The 24,614-nt window shown below is 36.8% G+C and overlaps 1 protein-coding gene across 4 annotated transcripts in view; it reads left to right on the top strand.

Annotated features, from left to right (window-relative positions):
• PTEN (phosphatase and tensin homolog) overlaps window positions 1–24,189 on the top strand; it is a 91,837-nt gene extending 67,648 nt beyond the window's left edge. For 3 of the 4 annotated variants that reach the window (XM_027049876.2, XM_053207352.1, XM_027049877.2), the window contains exons 5-8: window positions 10,161–10,302; window positions 15,119–15,285; window positions 17,777–18,001; window positions 20,702–24,189. In XM_027049876.2, the coding sequence (XP_026905677.1) occupies window positions 10,161–10,302; window positions 15,119–15,285; window positions 17,777–18,001; window positions 20,702–20,887 (720 nt within the window). In that variant the 3' untranslated portion in view covers window positions 20,888–24,189. Of the gene's footprint in view, window positions 1–4,450; window positions 4,472–10,160; window positions 10,303–15,118; window positions 15,286–17,776; window positions 18,002–20,701 lie in introns of those variants that run through there. The other variant, XM_015079071.3, reaches the window with a different exon arrangement.
• The last annotated feature ends 425 nt before the right edge of the window (window positions 24,190–24,614 follow it).

Raw genomic sequence — 24,614 nt, 5'->3', positions numbered from 1 at the left:
ACATTAAAAAAAAACAAAACAATAATAGCATTCAGAGTAAAAGTTGAGTCTCCTGACACATTGTTGAACTTTTTTTCTCTACTGTCCCAGAACTGCAAAAGAATTTTGAGACTGTTCAGAATTAATCTCTGTACAGCAACCAGCTCTCCTGAAAGGTCATGTAATACTGTTGAAATAGGCCTATTTTGACAAGGCTCATCAGTTCATACCCATTTTTGCTGATGTTTGGGCATTGAGTGGCCCCTGGCTCAAGTAGAAAAAAGGCAGCTTGAAGTTGCGGGTCTTATAGATATAATGCTGCCAGCTGCCTTTAAATCTTTGAAATTTGTCTAAAAACTTTCCAATAATATATCACATGCTTACCTATTGGTTGCAGTCCTAGCGAAATAATATATTGTTAACCTTTAATGAATATGATTTCATCGTAAGAAATGAGCTGAGCTGAGCTGAACATGGTAAAGCTATTGTTATACAACCGTGGGGTTCTTCTGGGGAAGTGTCTTATAATAAACAGAGTTGATTATCCAAAGTGGTTTTATTCTTGAAACATCTGCTAAAAATTTACCCTCTTGCAGTATTTCCCTTTAGTCCTCATGATCTGACCAATAGCATCAGTTGTCTTTCTCTGTAGAGGTGAAGAGAGATTTGACAAACTCTCCGTAGATGTGCAGTTTTAAAATTGTGATCCATCATTACAAGAGGTACATATATTTGTTACCAGCTTTTCAGTTTATATAGGATTACTTTTATTAAAACATTATCTTTAGTGTTACTTTGTTTATATCCTTAATTTCACTTGTAGAGAAGCATTAAGAAGCTGAAGAAAATTGTGTTCTGGTGACGTGTACAGGCGAGTGTATTGTTTCTCCTCCTCCTCCTCTTTCTCCCCCCCTTCCCCCTCCTTCGCCTCCTCTTGTTCCCCCTCCCTTCCCTCCACCCCCCTACTCCTACTCTCCCTTGTTTTGGAGAAAGAAGAGCCAGGTGTCATGTTTTAGTGAAGAATTTGTGGACTTGGCAGAGAAACTCCCAAAATAATCGGGGGCCATCTTGCCATTTTCTCAGCAGACTTGGGGCAGATTCGATGGCACAGCGGTGGGTGGGTGCCAGGCGACCATAAAATGTGCCGCTGTGTTAGTACTGCCCAAATAACACTCCGGGCTTTGACTGTTGCAGAGAAGTCAAAGTACAACTGATAACGTCCTCTGAAGAAAAATGTTTTCTGAGAACAGGATAACCCCTGGAGGGAAAGAAGGGTCCTTCTTTTATGGGCTAATTTGTAAGAAGGCAACTGGGTTGCACTTCCCTAAAGGTCATTCCTTTGCATAGTTGATCCTGTCACTTTAGGAGTATGTGGCAGATTATGCTAAAACAAGCTGCCAGTGATCCTCCCCCCGCCCCCCACCCCCTGCCCCCGGCTCACCTGAGCATCTGCAGGCTTGGCCCCCATCTAGTCCTGTGCTTCCCAGCCCACACTTACCCTTATGAATCTGAATCCGAGTCAGCTCACAGTATGTATTATAAACTGTGAGTAAAGAGCTAAAGTGTCCTGCTAATGCTGGTAAGGATGTATTTGGGAAAGATCCCTAAATTTCGGAAATCAAAGAAGCAAACTTTTGTTATATGACAGATGTACCCCGAATTTCTGCCACTCCTCTCTCCCTTGCCTTCCCCACTTCTAGAATGGTGGCACGTAAAGTAAGCATTGATCATTGTTTGCTTGGATTAAACCTTAGGAAAGGTTCTTTTTTGTGTTGAGCTTCAGAGTTCTTTTTTGTGTTGCTTTCAAAGCTGTTATTAGAGATAAAGTTCCTTTAATGATCTTTGTATGTGACTTCATTAGCTTATGTAATGAAGACTTAAACTCTCAAGAAATAATAAATATTAACTTTATTCTAAGTGATCCCAAGAAGAGGAAATTTTCTAGTTTCTCTGAGGACTGAATTTTTTATGTCCTCATCATATAATCAGGTTAGTTTTTTTTCTAATTAGTTACTAACTTTCCCCATATGATAACCTAATAAAATTTTCTCATTTTCTCCTCATTTAAAATAAACTGCAATTCTCCTCATTTTCAGTAAAACAAAACAAAACAAACTCCTAATGTAACATTCTTATTTTTTCTAACACATTAATTCTTCTGGGCTAAACTGTGTTCCTTTTATGCATGATATTTAAGCCTGTTATACAGTCTATATATTCATAAAATTATAAGCTCTTTATACACTGAAGAACTCTAGCAATGACTTAGTTCAGACCTGTTGTGATATAAATGACCAAGTAGATCTGTAGAAATCAGTCTGTCCTAGGTCATTTCATCTGCCTGTGTAATGACTCAAAACTATACCTCCTAATCTCAAATCCAGTATTCTTTTTTTCTTTCTTCTTAAAAAAATGTTTGTTTATTTAGAGAGAGTGCACACAAACATGCGGGTGGGGGAGGGGCAGAGAGTGAGAGAGCAAGGGAGAGCGAGAATCCCAAGCAGGCTTCGCGCTGTCAGCACAGAGCCTGATGCGGGGCACGATCTCATGAACTGTGAGATCGTGACCTAGCCAAAATTAACAGTAAGATGCTGAACCAACTGAGCCACCCAGGCACCCCAAATACAGTATTCTTTCTACATTACTGTCTTCTTCTGTGCAAAGTATTCTTCTTGTTTTGAGCCCCAAAGTAGAAATAGAAACTTAAAAAAAAAAAAGCTATATTATATTAGCATGCTTTCAGTTTTCTGTCATAAGCCCAACTTAACAAAGCTTAAACCAAGGAGACATTTATATGGGATTATATTACCATAAAAGCTCTGGCCTGGACATAGATGCTGTCCAGAATCTCTCTTTCTCTCAACTCTCTCCTTTCCTGTGTATATGCTTTATTTTTAGGCAGGCTCTCTGCAATAATAGCAAGGTTTACTTTAATAACTACAATGGGAAGAGAGCTATAATATGAGCAGAAATTCCTAGATTGGCTGCTGATTTACCTGGATTAGAGCATGTATGCATCCCCGAACCAAACATTCTGGCCAGACGCTTGGGACATTTATCTAAAGCTGAAGAAGACAGTCCACCTGACTTCCCCGAAACCATAGGGGTAATGATAGCTTCCCAAAGGGGAAAGGATGCTGTGCAGAGAGAACAATATCAGTTGTCTGCTTCGTATTATTCTCAAGGATTCTGTGGTTCATGCATCACTACTTTTAATACGTTACTTACAATCAAGTTTCCCAGAACGAAGCACTGTTCTACTCTAAACTTTGGCAATTCTTCATAGATGGGAAAAACTGTGTTCTAAGAGGTGGTGACCTGTTTCATATTACCTTGTTAGTTTGTGTACTGTTAATGAAACCCAGGACACTGGAGTGTAAAGCTCTAGAATCAAAGTCACATTTAGGTTCAGGTCCTAGTTTTGGACAGGATAATTATGTGTACTGGGATTGTTTTCTTACCCTTGAAACAGAGGTGATAGTGTGTGTCTTATACAGTTGTGGTGGTGTTAGGGAGCTTTGTAAAATGTCTGGCACTTAGTTTAATATACAGTAGCTACTGTTATATGTTGTCATTGTAATAATAGCCATTCCTAGGAGCTAGATTTCTTCCTTTGTTGAAACATTGTGAAACAGATTTTCAAGCTTCAAGCAAGCACTATTATTTTAAAGCATCAACATTATTTCTTAGTTTAGACGTGCTAGCGAAACGTTTACTGGGGTATAAAATTACTTTTTGTTTTTAATTTTTTTTTTAACATTTATTCATTTTTGAGACAGAGAGAGACAGAGCATGAATGGGGGAGGGTCAGAGAGAGGGAGACACAGAATCTGAAACAGGATCCAGGCTCTGAGCCGTCAGCACAGAGCCCGACGCGGGGCTCGAACTCACAGACTGCGGGATCATGACCTGAGCCGAAGTCAGCTGCTTAACCGACTGAGCCACCCAGGCACCCCTAAAATTACTTTTTTAACTGAGGAATCTGTATCATGAATTCATCTTAGAGAAAATGATCTGAAGGTCCCAATGCACACAATATGAGCAAAACATTGCATATCTTGTGTTCTGGTATCCAGGTGGTGTTCTGACCTGGAAGCACTATGACAGTATTCTAGGTTTGAAAGGTGTGTATAACCTATACTTTTAAGTTTCTGCTTTTTAAGAGATTAATCACATACAAGGGGCTTACATCAAACAATTCAGGTTAGAAAAATAAGTGGTCTATTAAACATACAGCAGGCAAATGTAAATTTCAAAAGCAGATGACAGAATATCATTATCAGTGCATTTACAACAAGATGTATAAAACTAGATCAAGTATGTCATTTTGTATTAACACAGGGAGCACTCCACAGTGAAGACAAAGCTGTATGAACTCTTATGTGCTAAGCATAACATCAAATGTAGTAAGCATATGCTGGCAGAAATGAAGAAAAAATTGACAGTAAAGGAGTGATAATAGGAATCTTTAATCTACTTGAGGATCAAGAAGGTACAAAATAAGAGCTATAGATGACTTGAATAATATATTAAAAATTAGCCCATAAAATGTATCTTTTTTCTTTTTTTGTCATCCACACAACAGTTACAAAAGATTAATAATTCATTAGGCCAACTACGAAGAAAATCTCCTCTCCAAGTAGAATTATATAAACCCCATTCCTTGATTATACTTCAATAGAGCTAGAGATGTTTTTACAAAGTTTAAATCAACCATTTGGAAATTTAAAACCAGTTACTTTAAATAACTTTGGGTCAGTGGAGAAATACAAATAAAGATTATGAAGATAATAACAAGTAGGAAAGAGGGATTAGTAAAGATGGAAATCTAAATTTGTGAGGTAGTAAACAGTAAACCATTTGCGCTGACGATCTCAAACACTTGACTGTATGAAAATGCCAGTAAAATCAATACATCTCTTTTAAAGCTCTTTTCAAGGAAAAAGGAGAGGGAGGGGAAACAAAAATTATAATTAAGTGTGATAAAGGTGATGAAACCACAAGGTGCAGGTAACTAAATTATATCTAGGTGTGTGCTAATGAAATTTGCAATTTTCAATTGGAAGCAGGCAGTTTTCAATGAATATCACTGCTTGAAGATGAAATACAAAATTTAAACAGGCCATCCCCGAATCTAAATGTATAGGAGACCTCAAGGTGTACCTGATCTGAATTGCATTTCAGGTGGCTGCTATCAAACCTGGAAGTATCAAATAATTATATCATCTAAGTTGGTCTAGATGTTAGAAAATATGTAAAACTTCCCAGATTTTTTTTATGTTGTTACGGAATTACAATGTGTGATAAATTTTCTTATTTAGGTAGGCACTGGGAAACCATTTAGCATTTTGAATTGTCAGTGTGATTAATCTTACAGTTTGTAAAATTAATCACAGAGTGGTATAAAAATAGATTGGAGAATAGATAAATCAGAGGCTGCTAATCAGTTGGCTATTGCAAAATTTAGAAGGTGGCTGAACCAGAATAGCCACAGAAAATTGGAACTGGTATTTGGAGAGGTATTTCGCAGTCAAAATCTGGACTCTGGCATCTGAATAGATGCATAAGAATCTAAAATGTATATTCTAAATGAACTTAACCTCCGGTTTGCCTTTCATTTTGTGTGTACTCTGTGTGTGTGGGGGGGGGGGGGTTTGTGTTTGTGTATTGTGTGCATATGCCAGGTGGTTGATACACCTACCAATCTCTGCCTTTACTCTGCTGCCTAGACCTTTCTTGTACTGCTGGGGTTTCCTTACCTTTTTTTTCTATAACCCTGTGTATATCACTACTGTCTCTCAGATTCTTGGCTTTAGTCTAGCAGGAAGAAGATGGCAGGATTGTATCAGTGGTTGAGTGTAAACTCTGGAGTTGGAGCACCAGGATGAAATTTAGTGCCATTACTTGTAAGATGTGTGACCTGACCTCATCTATAGAATGACGTTACCAATAATACCCACTTCCTGAGTACTAAATTATATTTATGAAAATACTTAGAACAAAGCAAAGAACATGGTAAGAGTTCAATAAACAATAGTGGTGGTGGTATTAGAAGAGGTTTTGGGTTCAGGTGCTGGAGAAAATAGTGAATATCATTAATAGAAATAACAAGAGGTTGGAAGAATATGAAAGCTTCGGTTTTTGGGTATGGTGTGTTTTAAATGCTTCTAAAGTTTTTGGCTAGAAATGTCCAGCCAAGTATTGGAGATTCTGGATTGGGAGTTGGGAATGAAGTCATATTGAGAGACACAGGTTTTGGAGTTAATGTTTAAGATTGATAATTAAACTACTGTAAATAACAGAGGATTGACAAAGAGGGGCTCTCTAAGATCAGATTTTTGAGGTATGCCTACCTTTAAGGACAAGAAGAAACAAGATAGCCAGTAAGGATAGGAGAAAACCTTTAGAGATTGGGTCCTGTGACAGGCAGAGAATTTTCAAAATGGCGACAAAAAGTGATCCAAGATGGGACTAAGAAAATAGCAGGAAATGACCATGAAGAAATCAGCCTCATAATAACAGATTCCTATGAGGTAAGGAGTGGAGGCTTCCCTTTGGGAGTTGTTTTTTGTTTTTTTTTGTTTTTGTTTTTTTTAAGAGAGAGAGCAAGAGAGCGTGCACATGAACAGGGGAGAGGGGCATAGGGAGAGAGAGCAAGCGTCTCAAGCAGGCTTGACACTCAGCGTGGAGCCTGACACAGGGATCGATCTCACGACTCTGGGATCATGACCTGAGCTGAAATCAAGAGTCGGATGCTCGACTGACTGAGCCACCCAGGCATCCTCTTTTCAGACTTTGTATAGAGAAAGAGGATGTCAATTTGAGAGAGATACAGGATTTGGGGAAAGTGTGAATTTTCAGTCTTTAAATTGTTTGTTTTGGATAAAGAATGAGGGTTACCTGAGCTGATTATTTGGGGGAAACAGAGCAAAGGCAAATGCCAGAGAGGGGTTAATTAATAGAGCGATGGCCAATATGGAACCTAGGTGAACATGAAGAGACACTTGTATAAAATATCAGGAGTGAAGAAATTTTAAGATGGGAGAAGGGAATTTGGTGAGTGCCCACACTGGATGACCTAAGGGTCCCCAGTGAAATAGGAGCTGAATTCATTGAGGATGATGTATGGGACAGCATGGAAAGAGAGGTGGTTCGACAGCGTGCTGAAATCCCTGTGGTCGAGCGTTTAATACGTGCATGCCAGAAGAACGAGCTATCGAATGATGGAAATCGGGAGTCAGGGAGACCGAGTAAAGACTGTATAAAGTGGGCTGAACAACAGTGGGAGGAACACCAAGCCTCCTCCTGAACCCTTCCTCCTGGTCTGTGAGCGTCAGGGGTTCGGAGAATCGAGGGCTGCCTTTTGAGATGACGGCCAGGAATGGGGTGTTAAGTAGATCTGAAGAATGCTAAGTATAGCTAAAATTAGAATGTTTTAGAAGTTATATTTGAGGATGAAAAGGTTAAGAATATAAGTAATTTTCTTCCCGTTTAGAGTGGGTCATTAGTGGTAGAGGGTGGAAATAACTTTTAGGGTATAGTTATAGACCAGTTTAAGCTTAAATGTTCTTGGTTCACTTAAATGAAAAGTGGACATTTTGAAAACATGTAGTATTTTTTAATCTCCAGGAGCTTTAAAGGTTAGCCCACTTTTCATATGTGTAAAACAAATTTTGAAGAGCCTAAAAATGTTCATTTCTTAGAGTTTAAAAGAGATATTTTATATGAAGTCTTTATATTCAAAATGCTATAGGTACAACATGCACATAAGCCATTATTTTCAGTATATGAATTCAGGAAATACAATATTTCAAGTGTTATAAATTTGCATTGTCAATTTAGTACAGAAGTTGCATTCACTCATTTCAAAATCTAGATAACAGTTTGATTCATTGTACCATTAATTAAATTTTAGTAAGTGTGCATCGTGGCCACGAGACATGAGAAGAGAGAGGACACATTGAGGCCTGGGGTCCATACATATTTGAGCCTTGCAACTTTGTTATGTCTGCTAATCCGAATATAGTGAATTGGAGGTGCTGGTAGGTAGGAATTACAAAGTTAAGCTGCGGAAGCTTAGTTATGCATAATTTGATGGCAAAGTCATTAATTAAATTTAAATTGTGCTTTTCAGTGTTTTTCTTTGAATTGTGTCAGTAATTTGGTTCAGCTTATGTTTAGACACAAGGATTCATGCAGTGTTGACATCTAACACATTCATACATTTTTTCTCTATACATGTGCCTAGCCCTTTGGGTAAGGATTGACTCTGTATATAAACAGCTGCATTATAGATATGCTACCAATCACTTGCTACTTGAGAAAAATTAAAGCTTTGAAAACCTTTAAATTATTCATACAAACTTATACCAAGAAGATAAAGAGGAAGAGGTCATCTGTCATTCCACTAAACCCCAACAAATAATTTGACAACTTGGTCTTCTTATGGACTTCCATTGATTGAATTTTGTAGATTTAAATTTAATTTATAGACTAGATCATAAATTCACATGGTTCAAAAAAGGTTCCTTCCTGCCCAGCCGTCTTCCGTCTGCTATTTTCCCCCAACCTGCTTTGCAATTCTGTGTTTTATCTTGATCAAGTGTGTTGTTTGCCAAAGTAGCATTAAATAATGTGATAAACCATTTTAAGTTTGAACACTTCGTAAACTTTAACAATGATTTTAACATTAATTTTTATAGCAGCTTTTCACAGTAATACTATTTCACTGCTATTTCTTTAAGAAAATACTGTACACAGGACTAAAATTCCATTTCTTCTAAAATTGTACTTTAAATATAGATAGAATTTCTAAAACCACTAATTAGGATTTGCATAACGTTTTGTCAGTTTAGCATGCTTTTGTGTAACTGCATGTAGTGTTTAATCCTCGTGAGAATCCTGTGAAGAAGATAGGCCGTTTATTAACTGTCTTCATTTTTCCAAGGAAACAAATCAGAGTTTGTATTTTGACTGTCAGCTTTCAATCCAAGTCTTCTGATTGTATGGTCTTTGCACTGGAGCCAAAATCTTAAATCGTTTGTCCTGATTTGAAATGGCTTTTATCCATTTTTGACATTTTATGTATTTTTTTAATTGTAATGAACTTATGCTAACTTTTAAAAATTACTGAGAATACTACAGTGAATACCTGTTTACCTGCTATTCTGCGTATCTGTCTTTAAACTCATAAACGTACTTTATCGAAAGCATTTGTGTCCAGAGTTCTTAACACATTAGGAAATTTAGATAACAACTTAAAAATATTGCTCATTCTTTTTTCTCTTGAATATACTTTTAAGTTTTTTGCAAGTCACTTTTAACTGTCAGACAGCTTAATGTTACTATTTGCCTTTTATTTCTAAGTTAAAATGCTTAAGATTTTTCTGAAGTCACACATGTAATAGGAAAAGAAACCTTAAAAAAGTACCCTAATACCTCATTTATTCTGCATCACTAATAAATGCATGGCTGCGCACATTAGATTTTTTCTTTAGATAAGTGGGGTTTTTTTTAATAGCACATGAATTAAATATATTTTTAGCATTTGTAATACTTAAGTTTTCTCAAACATTATGTCTATCCCTGGTTTCTTCCGCAAAGAGATACGTGCAGCTTGGGGACATCTTGAGGAACCTCTGTTGTGGAACTCTTGTCTCCGTTTATGCCAGCCACATGTTCCTGGATTTGTTGGGGTCTGTGGCCATCACTTTTTGCTGCTACTGTTTCTGTCTCTTAAAGGCACTGTACCTTCATGTACGCTGCTGATTCTGATATACTTTTGCCTGAAAAATAACCAAGCTTTTGAGGAATTGTGGGTTTAATGAAAGTCCATACATTTTTACGGGAGGCCCTGTGTGTAAAGACACAGCTGCAGTGGGCTTTGCTTATCGGGTTCCTGGGCCGGGGAATTGCTGTGACCATTGAATAAATGAGGGTGTTGTGATAACTAGATTTTAAGGGAGAAAAGTTCTTCTCGTATTTTCCTTTGTACCGATGTTGCTCTGATTTACTGTGTTGTTGAGGTGGATTTAAATATTAATCATTTAAGGTCAAATTTTTAATGTGTGTATGTTCTTCAGTGGGCACAACCCATGTAACCATAACAATTTAGTGAAATAACTATAATGGAATTTTTCTTTTGAATGTGGCTTTTCTTTCTTTTTTTTCCTGTCCACCAGGGAGTAACTATTCCCAGTCAGAGGCGCTATGTTTATTATTATAGCTACCTGTTAAAGAATCATCTGGATTATAGACCAGTGGCACTGTTGTTTCACAAGATGATGTTTGAAACTATTCCAATGTTCAGTGGCGGAACTTGCAGTAAGTGCTCTAAATTCTCATCCTTCCGTGTATTGGAACACTTTTCTGAACATATGTAGAAGTTTACATAAAAATCTAGACAGAAACAACACTTAACATTTATGCAGGGGCATATATGTCTGAACTATCCAGACTAATTAAGTAGCTCAATTTAGCACATTGGACTAAGAAAGCCAATAAATGTAATGTCTTGGAAGCAAAATTATGTTTATGAAAGAAACATTCTTTGCTGCATCTACCAAATGCAGCCTAAATTGTGATCAGATAACTGGAAAACCTATCCCCTTAGAGATCTACCATCAGAGTGGCAGTGGGATTCGTTAGTTTATTGGTGTTGGGGCAGGGACTGATTCCTTGATACTTAGGAAGACTAGATGGTGATAGTAATAGTGACTGGGACAATAAAAAGAAAAAAACCGATAAGACATGGTGAAAAGCTGAAGTATATTGAGAGAATAGGGTTGGGTCAAAGTATGTGGAGTATTAGAGAAAACCTGGATTTAGATCCAAGTTCCCATTCTAGCTCTGTCATTGCTGTACTGTGTAACCCCGGGCACACCATCTACCTGTCTTTGTGTTTGCTTATCAATAAAATGAAGATATTTTGAGATCTGAAAACTTCGTAGATACATACTAACTAGAAGAATGTCGGTGATGTCTGCCTCACATTGACCTCTGGCTTACCCTAACCTCTGTAAGCCTTCCTCAGTCACCCCAGTCCTGTTCTGCTTCTCTGCTATTCTTGGCTGGAGTTCTCAGCCAGCCTGGTAGGAGCCTTCATACTCAGACCCAGAGCAGTGAGTCAAGAGAGAACGCATAGAAGGAAGTATCATCCGACCCTGTGAAAGATCAGACTGCGGCTGCTTTTTCCTGTATCAGAATTTTATCAGAAGCATATTAGTTCTGCCTTGGCAGTGATTAGCCATGTTGTCATGTCTAAGAAATACGTTTTATTTATTTATTATTTAGAGTGCAGTTTTGTAGTTTGTAGATAGGATCCCACTACATTATTTCTTCGAATACCTCTAATAATATTTCAGTGAGGTTCTGTAATTTGTTAGTGATTTTAGTTTTTAGCTTTAAGTTTCGCTTCTTGAAAATATTTACATAATTAAAAAATTCTGTCCCTAAATTAATTTGTACCTAGGAAATTAATTTCTTGGTTGTGTTTATCCTTTTCAGTTAGGTGTAATCACCTTCATCTTATCTTTCCTACATTCTTAGAACTAGATAATTTCATCACGACCACAGATTTATTAATATAACATGTTATAGCCTTCTGAGAGACCTCACTGATGCTTTTGTCATCTCAGTACAATTTTTAAAAGTGCCGATAAAAGGCACAGCATAGGGAGAATATAGTCAGTGGTACTGAAATAGTGTTACATGGTGACAGATTGTACCCACATCTATAGTGAGCAGCGTAACGTGTAGAGTTGTGGCATTACTGTGTTGTACACCTGAAACTAATATAACATTGTTATATTAGTCAGCTATATCAAAACAATAATAATGTTTTGATAAAAACTTCTAAATGCAAGGCACTGAATTGTCAGAGGTAATTGACATAGGGACTTAAATTCATAGGGGAGAAGGAAGAAGGAAGGAAAAACTCCTGCTCTTCCTGTAGGGTAGATATCAGGTTTAAGAGCCAAAAGAAAGGTATTACAGATTAGGGACATTTGCTAAGGGGAGGAGAACATTCAGTTCAGTAGTCTTATTATCTAGTGTAATTTTTTCACATTCACCTCTTCTAGCAAAAATCTGTCAGTTGTGCTCTGCCTGCTTCCACTTATAAACATTGTGGTGGCCTTTTCTTTTTTGGTCTCTTCTCAGTATTACATTTAAACTTTTAAAATTACTGACTACTGACATCTTTCTAATCTGTATCAGTTTTCTAGTTCTCCATTTATGCACTGTGATTTAATAGTATGTAATGAAGCTGTATTATAACAAAAGCAATACATAATTGAATGGGAGATTATATGTATAAGTTATAAATGGTATACTCAGAAAAATAAAAGTTTTGGGGCTTGTCAAATAGTTTCATGGAGGAAGTCGGATTCTCATTGAACATTGGAGAAAGCGTACAGTTTAGATTGGCATTAAAACCGAAGGAAGTATTACAGGCAATAGGAAATAGCTTGCATTGAAGCATACCAGTAGGAAATGAGCTGGACAGGAGTGTAGACACAGAGAATAGAAGAGGACTGGGATGTGTGGCTGACTATAAGAGGACCTTGAATGGGGTTATCAGACTAGAGGTGATAAATACTATGGCATCAGTGACCATTCTGGAGGCATATGCTGTGTTTTAAGTGTGGCTTTGTAGGAAGTGGAGATTGCAAGATGGGGGAAAATGGGGGAAGGGAAACCAGTTGTGTGACTTGCCGTAAGCCAGATGTGCTTTGCTAAGGCGATCAGTAGGATTTGATTACTTTTTGCTTTGCCATTTATATCTGGATATTTTGTCAGTTTTGATTCTGGCCATGTGATTAATACACAGAGAAGGTATGAAAGAAAAAATGAGTATCACGGAGACTTGGAGACATGAATGTTTTGGGTTTTAACCCCGTCTTAATCAGGTGAAGGTGAGCTGTTTACATGAAGATAGTGAGTGCTTGAAAGTATGGGTCTGACTGTTAGGTGTGAGTCTATCTGATACTTTGGGGAGCATCAGGAAACAAAGTTAACCAGCCTTCTACGAAAGGGTCACACGGGGCTGGGATGGTGAGGCCCAGAGGGGCTGGGATGGTGAGGCTGGAGACGTGGAGTTGCAGGTTTGGGCTCAAGAGGAGATAAGGAGCCAGTGAAGAAAAGAAAACTTGTGAAAATAGAACATTTTCTGCAGAGCTGTCAGGGGTTAGCGGCCTTTTTCATATTTGAGAATTGTCTTAATATTTTCTAAATAAAGGAAAAGTTATTCTACTTTTAACATCAAAAAGGGTTAAAATGTTAACAAGATGGTCACTGTGATTTTTCTGTCAATACTCTATCAGTATGCACATGTCAAAAAAATTTAATTCTGATTTTTGTTTACCAGGTATTGACTTGTCATTTCTTTAGAGCACAGTCACATCAAAGGAAAAATATCTGAACTGTGTCTAGAAGTCAGCAGAACCATACTCTTGTTGGACTTCTGATAAATTAGGTGTGAGATATCTAAAATGGGAAATTCACAATGTAGGGAAAATTATTTTCTTTAGTGATTTGAGAAAATCTTTTCCACTTAATTTTGTTAAAACTTCTTATCTTAGTTTTGGGGGTAAAGTCTAAGTAACACTGAATTGTAATTAGCTTATGAATTGATTTGACTATTCTGGGGTTCCTGAAGATACACATTTTAGTTGTAGTTCACTTGAAATCTGGCTTATACAGGTAATATGCGGTTTAAAGTCCTAAAATCAGGATTATCAGGTTCTGAATTAGGAGTTTGAATTAATAAGATGACGAGGCATTTCATCCTGGCCGATTTTTATCACAGTTTTGAAATCGTACCTTTTTGTTTGCTTCTTCAAGCTGGAAAATTTCGGAATCAGGTAAAATCCTGTAAAATGGCTCATTGTACTTTGAACCTTTAGTCAAGGGAGTGAAAATTATTGACAGATTGTTGGTAGAATGTTTCCCTTTTTTGGAGTGCCCTTTTTCCCATGATAAGTGCCTCACAAATTCATATTAGAAAAGCCCAGTATGTTACTTCCAAACCTATTTATTATGTGAGTGCTGATACTGCTTTTGAGATTGCATAGATGGGCCAGCACATGTTTATTAAACCAGAAAATTCATCTAGCTTGGATAAGCTTTTTGCTTTGTTCTCAGTTGTTGGCCACATTCATAAACAATGTGATATTTCTTTTTTCATCTTTAAGGATGATGCCTTTTGGTGCTGAGTATTTTATGCCTCTGTGTGTGTGTGTGTGTGTGTGTGTGTGTGTGTGTGAATGGAACATATACGAAAATTTCTAGTACTCTTTGCAGGCTTAGGATTTTACTTCTTGATTGTCTTGACATATTTCCTTCAACACACACTTCTTATTCATAAGGTTACTCACTAAACCATGTAGTCCTTCCCTTTATTTTGAAACAGACAGGGGCCAAAGCCAAAATATGTGTTGATGAAAATGCAGTGTGTTTGGAGGGAGGGGGCTTGTGCTTCAATTCGTGCTTGAGTCTGTTGTATTTCTTTGCGAACATTTCACATCCTTTTCTTCCTGTTTCTCATGATGATGGCTTTATATACCTTTAAGAAATAAAATGTGAGCTATAGGTAAAATAAATCATGATTAATGTTTTGTTTTGTTTGTAAATATTCAGTCTTGCGTTTATGGAATTTCGTATAACTTTGTTACAGATTATGTTCTCATGCCTGTTGTGAACATGTAGCGGTTTCTACTTGGTGGGTTTTGTTACATGGTAGAGACTTTAAAATACTGCAGCAAATATGAATGTGCCAGGAAATTATTGTAGCATTTTAATTACCAATCTAGTTTATGTTAGGTATTTTACAACTTAATGTTAAAATTTGATGTTAAGTGCAGTGCCAGAAGTCTAATGTTGGGACTTACTGTTTGTAAAACACATTGGTTTTCATACAGTGAGTAGAACCTTATGTTGAAGGTACAAGTTAGAGAAACTTTTGGACTGATTATGTTTTTTGACCTTATTTTTTCCGTTGATTTGTCTTAGATCAGGGTTACAGATGCAGAATTCCTGTTTTGTGTGTATTGCTAATAGTAATCATTGAAACAGTTTTTGGCAGTCTGGCACTTGAAGGCATTTCCTGTGAAATGATGCTAATGTGTATCTCACCACGCAGATCCTCAGTTTGTGGTCTGCCAGCTCAAGGTGAAGATCTATTCCTCCAATTCGGGACCCACACGACGGGAAGACAAGTTCATGTACTTCGAGTTCCCTCAGCCGCTGCCTGTGTGTGGTGACATCAAAGTAGAGTTCTTCCACAAACAGAACAAGATGCTAAAAAAGGTTTGCACTTTACTCGTAGTGGGAAAAATACCCGGACTCACCATACCTCGGACGGCGACCTTAGATCTTCCGCTTAAAATATTTGGTTAAGCAGAAATCATTTTGTAAGGAGAGATTATAAGATATATTTTATGGCAGACATTCATGAATTATAATTGGTTTTCTGTTGAATCTGCACACGCTTTGTGTACTACAGCATCGATGAGCCATTCTGATGGTAAAAAGTCTTATTAGAAGGGAAAGTCCTTATGACATATTCTAATTTGAGATGAACGTTCTTTAAGTTGGGTTATGCAGATAAATGTTTTAAAATTGTTAAAGGTTGTATACCCCATTAAATCAGTTATAATCCTTCTGGAAAGGATGAGCAGGCACTAAGAAATTAGCAAGGGGCTATCAGTTTGTAGAAGATTTAGGGTATATGTATAAATAAAGATGTGTTTCATGGTCTTGTGTAATGACACAAACCATTTCCCCCCCATTAGGGTTCATGTTTCCTGAAACCAGATCATTTTATATCTAACTTCCTCAAGTTTATCGAATATTTTGAATTTTAGATAGAAGATCTGTTAATATGCAAAGGAAGTAATAATGAAAACAGTGTGTTATTAAATACGCAGGTTTAGGAAGTTAGTGAGGTTTGCGTCTTACGGAGCTAAGTTAGGGAATGCGAGAGCTCATTCTTAAACTATCTTGGCTTACAATACTGAGTGAACATTTAAGGTGAGTGTGCCTAAGGTGCAAACTTTTGGGGTGGTAGTGAACAAAAATACTACCTTCGTATGTCGGTACTGCTCATGGAACATGCTAGATAATGTATTGCCAGTCTTTAGACATTCTCAGTAATAGGACTGATTTGGTTTTCCTGATATTTAGCTTTAAAAAAAAAAAAAAAGAGGAAGTTTCATTTATTACAAAAATTTTAAATTCTACTTTGACTTATCCAAAGAAATACAGTCTCCTATATCCAGAATCCACATAGCTGGGAATCCACATAGCTCTACAAAACGTTGAGCTGGGTTTTTTTCGCCAGAAACCCATTTCCTACCTATTCTGTATAAATGAAAGTTACATATATATCAGTAACTTTGGAAAATTATTTTTCAATAATCCAGGAAGCATTAGCAAGTGTTTTAAAATTAAGGTAAGTATTTCTTTTCCTTCTATTTGTTATAAGACTGGTACACATAAAGTTTTATATTTTCTTTTGAAAACAGGCACCTGCATCACTGTTTCCCTTTACCTTTAGGAGTGCATAAGTTCTTATTTCAGTCATCGTCTGTACATTACTTTAATACGTGCAGAATTTAAGATTAGATCACTATTTGTAATACATCTGTATCTGGGATTACTTTATGTTTATTTCCATTTTATGTGATTTCCCCTACCTTTTAGAAATGTTGCTGTGATTTAAACAAAAACCATTGTAGTGTAATCAGTTATCTATACAGAATCCACACTTGTGGAGATTTAAATATTACTAGCTTATGTTCTTCTGACTCTAAGTAAAACATGTATATAGTTACTAATTCAATGACTTTGCTGAAATAATTGCAATTAATATTTTTAAAAGACTTATATATGACATTGCTAGGTACTGTTAAAAGATAAAAAGACAGTTAAATGTAAGATACTTAAAGGTCTTACCATCTTTCTGGGAAAATAACAGAACTTGAAGATAAATTAGAATAAAGGATTTAACCAGCAATTTAAATGAGATGAGATGCCACAAGGAGGCTGCGCATCATTAACTGTCAGGTGATCCGTACAGGCCAACTTCCAGTAATTAGAGAGAGAGCATTTTGTATGTTGGTCAGGAAAGGCTTCAAGTCATGAACTTCTGGTGTGTTTTTTGATTAACAAGACCTCATATTATAAGTAAGAAGCGATTTTTAAAAAATAGGCATTTTATAACATAAAAAAAGTCAGAATTGCTGGTCTTCTTCCCCCACATTGTGAAAGTCTCCAAACATACACTCGTACTGTCGTGTGAGGAACAGGAGCCACCGAATGTTTGTTTGTATTGCTTCCGAAGTAGAAATGTACCCGCCTTGCTATCTTGAGAAGTTGTGCTGACTTTTCAGGAACGTTTATTAAATTCGTAATAGATAACTTGTTGAGACAGAGGAAATTAAATCCACTTACGATTTTTTTTTTAAATACATACATACATATGAACTCAAAACATTTCTTAAAGCTAACATTAGACAAGAAAGGTGATATTTTACTTAAGGCTTTAAAACAAAAGTAAGTTATTTTGGAACTTGTGGAGTTCCATTTTTGGTCTAAAATTTGAACAAAAGAATAATCTTATGTGAGTTAGATGTGGCAGATAACCCAGACTGCCAAGTTTTGTGTGTTTGTCTTTATTCAAAATATCAAACGACACATGGCTTATGTTACTGACTTCTTGGGGCAGATGTTGAATATAGGGGGTATATTTTCTTCTTTAAAAAAATTTACAATCTTTTTTTTTTTTTTTTTTTTTAAGGACAAAATGTTTCACTTTTGGGTAAATACATTCTTCATACCAGGACCAGAGGAAACCTCAGAAAAAGTAGAAAATGGAAGTCTATGTGATCAAGAAATTGATAGTATTTGCAGTATAGAGCGTGCAGATAATGACAAGGAATATCTAGTACTCACTTTAACAAAAAATGATCTCGACAAAGCAAATAAAGACAAGGCCAACCGATACTTTTCTCCAAATTTTAAGGTCAGTCAAAAACATTTTGAGGAATTGTTGGGTGGCTCTATGTATGTGTGTGTCTAATTTTAGGTGTATAGCTGGTGAAGGACTTGGCATGACTAAGTTTTAAATTAAGTACTATTTAGAAGCAATATTTACATATCAGTAACTTGAGTTTCTAACAAGGATGCACACAGAGTAAAGAAAAAAAAAGTATGTTTTTTTTTCTTTTCTTAACCCTCTTCTGTGTGGTTGTTTGGTGAAATCTGAGGCAGGGGTTAGGAAGGGGAGTTAAGTTTAAGCAGGATGTGAAGTAGGACTGGGGGAAGAAAGAAGTAGAAGGGAGCTCAGTCATTTGGGAATGACTTCTAGGGAATGTTCTTACGATTCCTACCTTTGTCCCCTTCCCATATGTTCTCAACTCCACAGAGTGATCTTAAAATAGACGTGATTGTGTCACTCCTGTTCATCCATCCTTTTTAAAGACCTTGTGGTTTTTTGATAGGACCTACAAGGACCTACCTAATTCAGCACAGGCCTCCCTCCTACATCGGCACTAGCCATATGCCCCCTGCTCCCCGAGAGTCCCCCATTCTGGGCTGTCTTCAGTTCTTCCACAGGCTAAGCTCTCCTGCCTCCAGTCCTTTTGGTTCTTTTTTTCTCCCTGTACCTCTCGACCCTCCGCCTTTCCCCTGCCCTTCCCGCACTCGGCCTTCCTGTTGTAGCCTTAGCTTCGGTCTCTCGTGCCCTGGAAGGCCTTTGCTCATTATCCTCTGGTGTTAATCCCATTCTAAAACTCTGTCCACTTCCTCATATTGTGGAAGTATTTGCTTCATTTACTTTTATCTATATGTGATGTGTGTGTGTATTTCTGCTCCTGTCTATAGATAAGAATTTTCTCTGAAAAGCTGATCTATAAATATTTCCAAGTGGTTAGTTTGCCCTTTTTTTCTCCTTTCTTATTTCTTATTCTACTTGATCCTGCCCCCCTTTATTTCACCGTACCCTTCTCCTTTCTCTTTTAAAAAATTCTCTCTTCCTTGTTTTGCCTCATTCCATTTTTGTAGTATACAACAAGCCTAACTATAGCTTGTAAGTATAAGAATATTGCTAGTAATAACAAAAATAAAGGGGCTACATATTTTAAGTGAAAATAAATCCATTTTTAAGTGGCTTTAGATCCTATATTTCTTTTAAGTGTCTATAAGTGTCTTTTAGAATTCACGGGTTTCCATTGATGATGGTCTTTTACCTAGCACTGTATTTTCCTTAATTACTAGCTTTTACAGTGTGACGTCCTCTAGTTTTATTGTTTTCTGTTTTAATATCACAAGAATATGTATTTGCGATTACATATAGAAAGTATTTCAGTTATCAGTAAACAAGTACCATAATACGGTAAGTGCTTGTGAACAAATAAAGCGGAGATCATTTGGTGTGTGTTTTTAGGTGGATAGTTAAGAGAAGTCCTCTACAAGCAGGTGACATTTAATCAGGGCCTTAAATGAAACGAGTGAGCTATATAAATATCTAGGGAAAGAGAGAAGGACAGAGACAGTTACAAAAGTCCTGAGACAGGAATAATTTGGGTAGTTTTGAGGAGCAGTGGAGGAGTCATTTTGACTAAAGCACATGAGTCTGCGTGTGAAGACGTTGGTGTGTTTTCAGCACAGGATGGATGTAATCTGAATTTTGTCTTTAAAAGTTCATTCTGTCCACTCCTTCAAAATGTAGACTGGAGAGGAGAGTAGGGAGAGGAGGCAAGAACGGAGCTGTGAGGTGAGTTGAGAAGCTGTTGCTGTGGTTTAATCCAGTGGAGACGGTGCTTGCTTGGACTAGTGTGGTGGCTGTGGGGCACAATGAAAAGCTGTCAGGGTGGGGACGGATGGTATTTTGGAGGTGGAACTGAAAGGAGTTACTGATGGAACGGATTTTGGGTGGAAGAGAAGAATTGATGAAGACTGTTGGACCATGGGGGAGGGGCTGCCGATTTAAGAGAATGAGCGAGGGGCTTCCTGCCAGATCTCCCCGAAGCCTCACATCCACCACCTACTAGATATGTGGCCTTCAGCAAGTTGCCTGAACTTTCTGGGCCTTAGCTTCCTCGCCTTTAAAACAGAAATACCTGCCTTTGTTGACTTGTTTGACAGTTAACTCGGCTGTGCCTGTAAAAAGGCCCTTGGGCCACTGTTCTGATCACTGTGTGATGTTCTCTCCTCATGGGAGGTTTTTAGGTTTTAGGAGGTTTTAGGGCTGATCCTAAACATCATTGTTGATCAGTATTTTTATGATATGGCATTTGTATTTGTTCAGTATCATTTGTATCAGAAAACATATTGAGGTTCAGACAGTTAGTAAGTGAAATGTTCTTTCGGAACTCAGCTCTTTGTACGTTGAATTTCGAGATTGAAAATACATTTTGTAAACTTGATGAACTTCAGGCTCAGTGCGTTTCTTTTGTAGAATTATTTAGTCCATGCTTGCAGCTTATGCTTATTAAAGACTAGTATTTTAACATTCCAGTATAACTTTTTAGTGTATTGTAAGAGAGAACATAGAGGGAATCTGAAGAAGAGGGTCATTTAAAAGGCAGCCGCCTTTTAAAGATCATATTTGTCGTAGCGCTTTTAAAAACAAATCTGTTAAATTACTTAGTAAAGATCTCTATTTTTTAAGATTAGTCAGATTTATGGATTTTTCCATTTAAACCTTCTCTTTTTTCTCCAGGTGAAGCTGTACTTCACAAAAACAGTAGAGGAGCCATCAAATCCAGAGGCTAGCAGTTCAACTTCTGTAACACCAGATGTTAGTGACAATGAACCTGATCATTATAGATATTCTGACACCACTGACTCTGATCCAGAGAATGAACCTTTTGATGAAGATCAGCATACACAAATTACAAAAGTCTGAATTTTTTTTTTTTTTATCAAGAGGGATAAAACACCATGAAAACAAACTTGAATAAACTGAAATTGGACCTTTTTTTTTTAATGGCAATAGGACATTGTGTCAGATTACCAGTTAATAGGAACAATTCTCTTTTCCTGACCAATCTTGTTTTACCCTATACATCCACAGGGTTTTGACACTTGTTGTCCAGTTGAAAAAAGGTTGTGTAGCTGTGTCATGTATATACCTTTTTGTGTCAAAAGGACATTTAAAATTCAATTAGGATAAATAAAGATGGCACTTTCCCATTTTATTCCAGTTTTATAAAAAGTGGAGACAGACTGATGTGTATACGTAGGAATTTCTCATTTTGTGTTCTGTCACCAACTGAAGTGGCTAAAGAGTTTTGTGACATACAGGTTCACATCCTACCCCTCTGCACTTGTGGCAACAGAGAAGTTTGCAGTTGGCTAAGAGGAGTTTCTCGAGGGTTCCGCTACATTCTCATGCATGTGTTCGGGTCGGGGATGGAGGGAGTGCTCAGAAAGGGATGGGTTTCACGCTGGACTCTGGACCGTATGCCGTCTCCAGCTATTTCCACGCACCTTTCTTTAGCATGCTACAGTTATTAATCTGGACGTTTGAGGAATTGGCCGCTGTCACTGCTTGTTGTTTTGTGCATTTTTTTTTTTTTTAAGCATATTGGTGCTAGAAAAGGCAGCTAGAGGGAGTGAATCTGTATTGGGGTACAGGAATGAACCTTCCACAACTTGTTAAGAATCCACAAATGAAGGGATATAAAAATAACGTGGTCATAGATAAGAAACACAGCAACAATGACTTAACCATATAAATGTGGAGGCTATCAACACAGAATGGGCTTGAAACATTTTAAAAATTGACAATGACTTATTAAATATGTTTTCTCACTTGTAGTGACCGCTCCATCTCCTGTGTAATCAAGGCCAGTGCGAAAAGTCAGATGCTATTAGTACCTACATCAGTCGACTGCATACACTTACGTTATTAGTTTTCAATCATATACCTGCTGTGGATGCTTCATGTGCTGCCTGCAAGCTGCTTTTTTTCTCATTGAATATAAAATATTTTGTAATGCTGCACAGGAAATTTCAATTTGAGATTCTACAGTAAGCGTTTTTTTTCTTTAAAGATTTATGATGCACTTATTCAATCCGATAGCTGTCAGCCGTCCCACCCTTTTGACCTTACACATTCTATTACAATGAGTTTTGCAGTTTTGCACATTTTTTAAATGTCATTAACTGTTAGGGAATTTTACTTGAATACTGAATACATATAATGTTTATATTTAAAAGGACATTATTTGTGTTAAAAAGGAAATTAGAGTTGCAGTAAATTTTCAACACTGCACAAATAATAAGGCATTTACTTCTTCAGTAGAAATTGTCCCACATAATGCTTTTATCGATTTTTATTGAAAGAATAGATTTTTTTTTTTTTTAATGTGCAGTGTTGAATCATTTCTTCATAGTGCTAGAGTTAGGACTAGGGCTTCAATTTCACTTCTTCAATATCATATATTTGATATGCCCAGACTGCATATGATTTTAAGCAGAATACAACTACTATTGTAAAGCTAATGTGAAGATGTTATTAAAAAGAAGTCCCCCCGCCCCCGAAATTTGGTGTCTTTCAAATTCTACCCTGACCTTGAAACATTGAAATATCCAGCCAATTGATTTCTTAATGGTGTAAAATCTCATTTTCAATAACTTCTTGGTGCTGAAATTGTTCACTAGCTGTGGTCTGACCCTAGTTAATTTACAAATACGGATTGCATTAGGACCTATTAGAGCAGCATTTTTAGAGTTTGATGGTGAACAGATTAGGCAGGACTTCATCAAAAATATTCTTGGTATATATAATGTTGACATGTTTTCCATACCTCATCAGTTTCATTCAACAAATAAAAAATTTTTAAATTTTTAACAAAGCTCTTAGGATTTACACATTTGTATTGAAACATTGATATACAGAGAACTGATTGCTCACCAGTTAAATTGGGTAAAGTTAGAGACAACTGTTGCTAAGATCTCAGCATTGAAATTTATATGCCACCTTTTCTTTCGTAAAAGCTGAAAATTGTTGACTAAAATGAAAATCAACTATTCATGTTTTGATGATAGTTATTAATACTGTTATTTGTTACACTTTTGGGCACAGTATATATTAAAACATAACTTGTGTTGTTCCAATATGTAACATGGAGGGCCAGGTCATAAATAATGACGTTATAATGGGCTTTTGCACTGTTATTATCTTTCCTTTGGAATGTGAAGGTCTGAATGAGGGTTTTGATTTTGAATGTTTCAATGTTTTTGAGAAGCCTTGCTTACATTTTATGGTGTAGTCATTGGAAATGGAAAAATGGCATTATATATATATATATTATATATATAAATATATATTATACATACTACTCCCCTTTATTTCAGTTACCATCCCCATAGAATTTGACAAGAATTGCTATGACTGAAAGGTTTTTGAGTCCTAATTAAAACTTTATTTATGACAGTATTCATAATTAGCCTGAAATGCATTCTGTAGGTAATCTCTTTGAGTTTCTGGAATGTTTTCTTACTTAGACTCTTTGGATGTGCAGCCGCTTACATGTCTGAAGTTACTTGAAGGCATCACTTTTAAGAAAGCTTACAATTGGGCCCTGTACCATCACAAGTCCTCTGTAGCTCCTCTTGAACATTTTTTTTTGCCATAATTATTAAGGCGTAGTTGAAGAAATAGCATCACCATTCTTTGCTGTGGCACAGGTTATAAACTTAAGTGGAGTTTACCGGCAGCATCAGATGTTTCAGCTTTAAAAAGTAAAAGTAGGGTACAAGTTACATGTTTAGTTCTAGAAAATTTGTGCAATATGTTCATAACGATGGCTGTGGTTGCCACAAAGTGCCTCGTTTACCTTTAAATACTGTCAATGTGTCGTGCATGCGGACGGAGGGCTCGAACTGCAGTGTCTGGCCCAGCTGCCTTCTACCCTGCCAGTTCAGAAGTTCAATCTGTTTTCATATCGATTATATATACTAAAAAATTTCAGTCTGTTAAACAGCCTCACTCTGATTCAGCCTCTTCAGATACTCTTGTGCTGTGCAGCAGTGGCTCTGTGTGTAAATGCTATGCACTGAGGATACACAAAAAAATACGATGTGTACAGGATAATGCCTCATACCAATCAGATGTCCATTTGTTATTGTGTTTGTTAACAACCCTTTATCTCTTAGTGTTATAAACTCCACTTAAAACTGATTAAAGTCTCATTCTTGTCATTGTGTGGGTGTTTTATTAAATGAGAGTGTAACTTAAATCGCTTAAATCTATTGAAATTTTAAATGATGGGCAGCCAAATGTGATTAAGTTTTCTGTAAGTTTTCTTTCTCCTTGCTGTCCTGCACAGCCTGCAGTTATAAAAACATGGGCCTTTGTCAGCTTGGGAGTAGAGTATCCGTCTACTCATGTTTAAGAGAGGCACGTTTTTTAGGGCCTTAGCACTTCATAAATTCTTTCAAGCACATTAAGTAGCATTCTAATCCTGAAAAAGTTCAGGATTCTTGAAAAGTTCTGCCTTTTTTCCCCCCTTTCTCTTTTTCTTTTCTTTTTTCTTTTCTTTTCTTTTCTTTTCTTTTCTTTTCTTTTCTTTTCTTTTCTTTCTTTTCGCTCTCTTCTCTTCCCTTCTTTTTTTTTTTTTTCTACT

This window comes from Acinonyx jubatus, chromosome D2, assembly GCF_027475565.1.
Source record: "Acinonyx jubatus isolate Ajub_Pintada_27869175 chromosome D2, VMU_Ajub_asm_v1.0, whole genome shotgun sequence".
Classification (NCBI taxonomy): domain Eukaryota; kingdom Metazoa; phylum Chordata; class Mammalia; order Carnivora; family Felidae; genus Acinonyx; species Acinonyx jubatus.
Note: the sequence above shows the minus strand (reverse complement) of the source record. Positions and strands in the feature narration are given on the sequence as shown.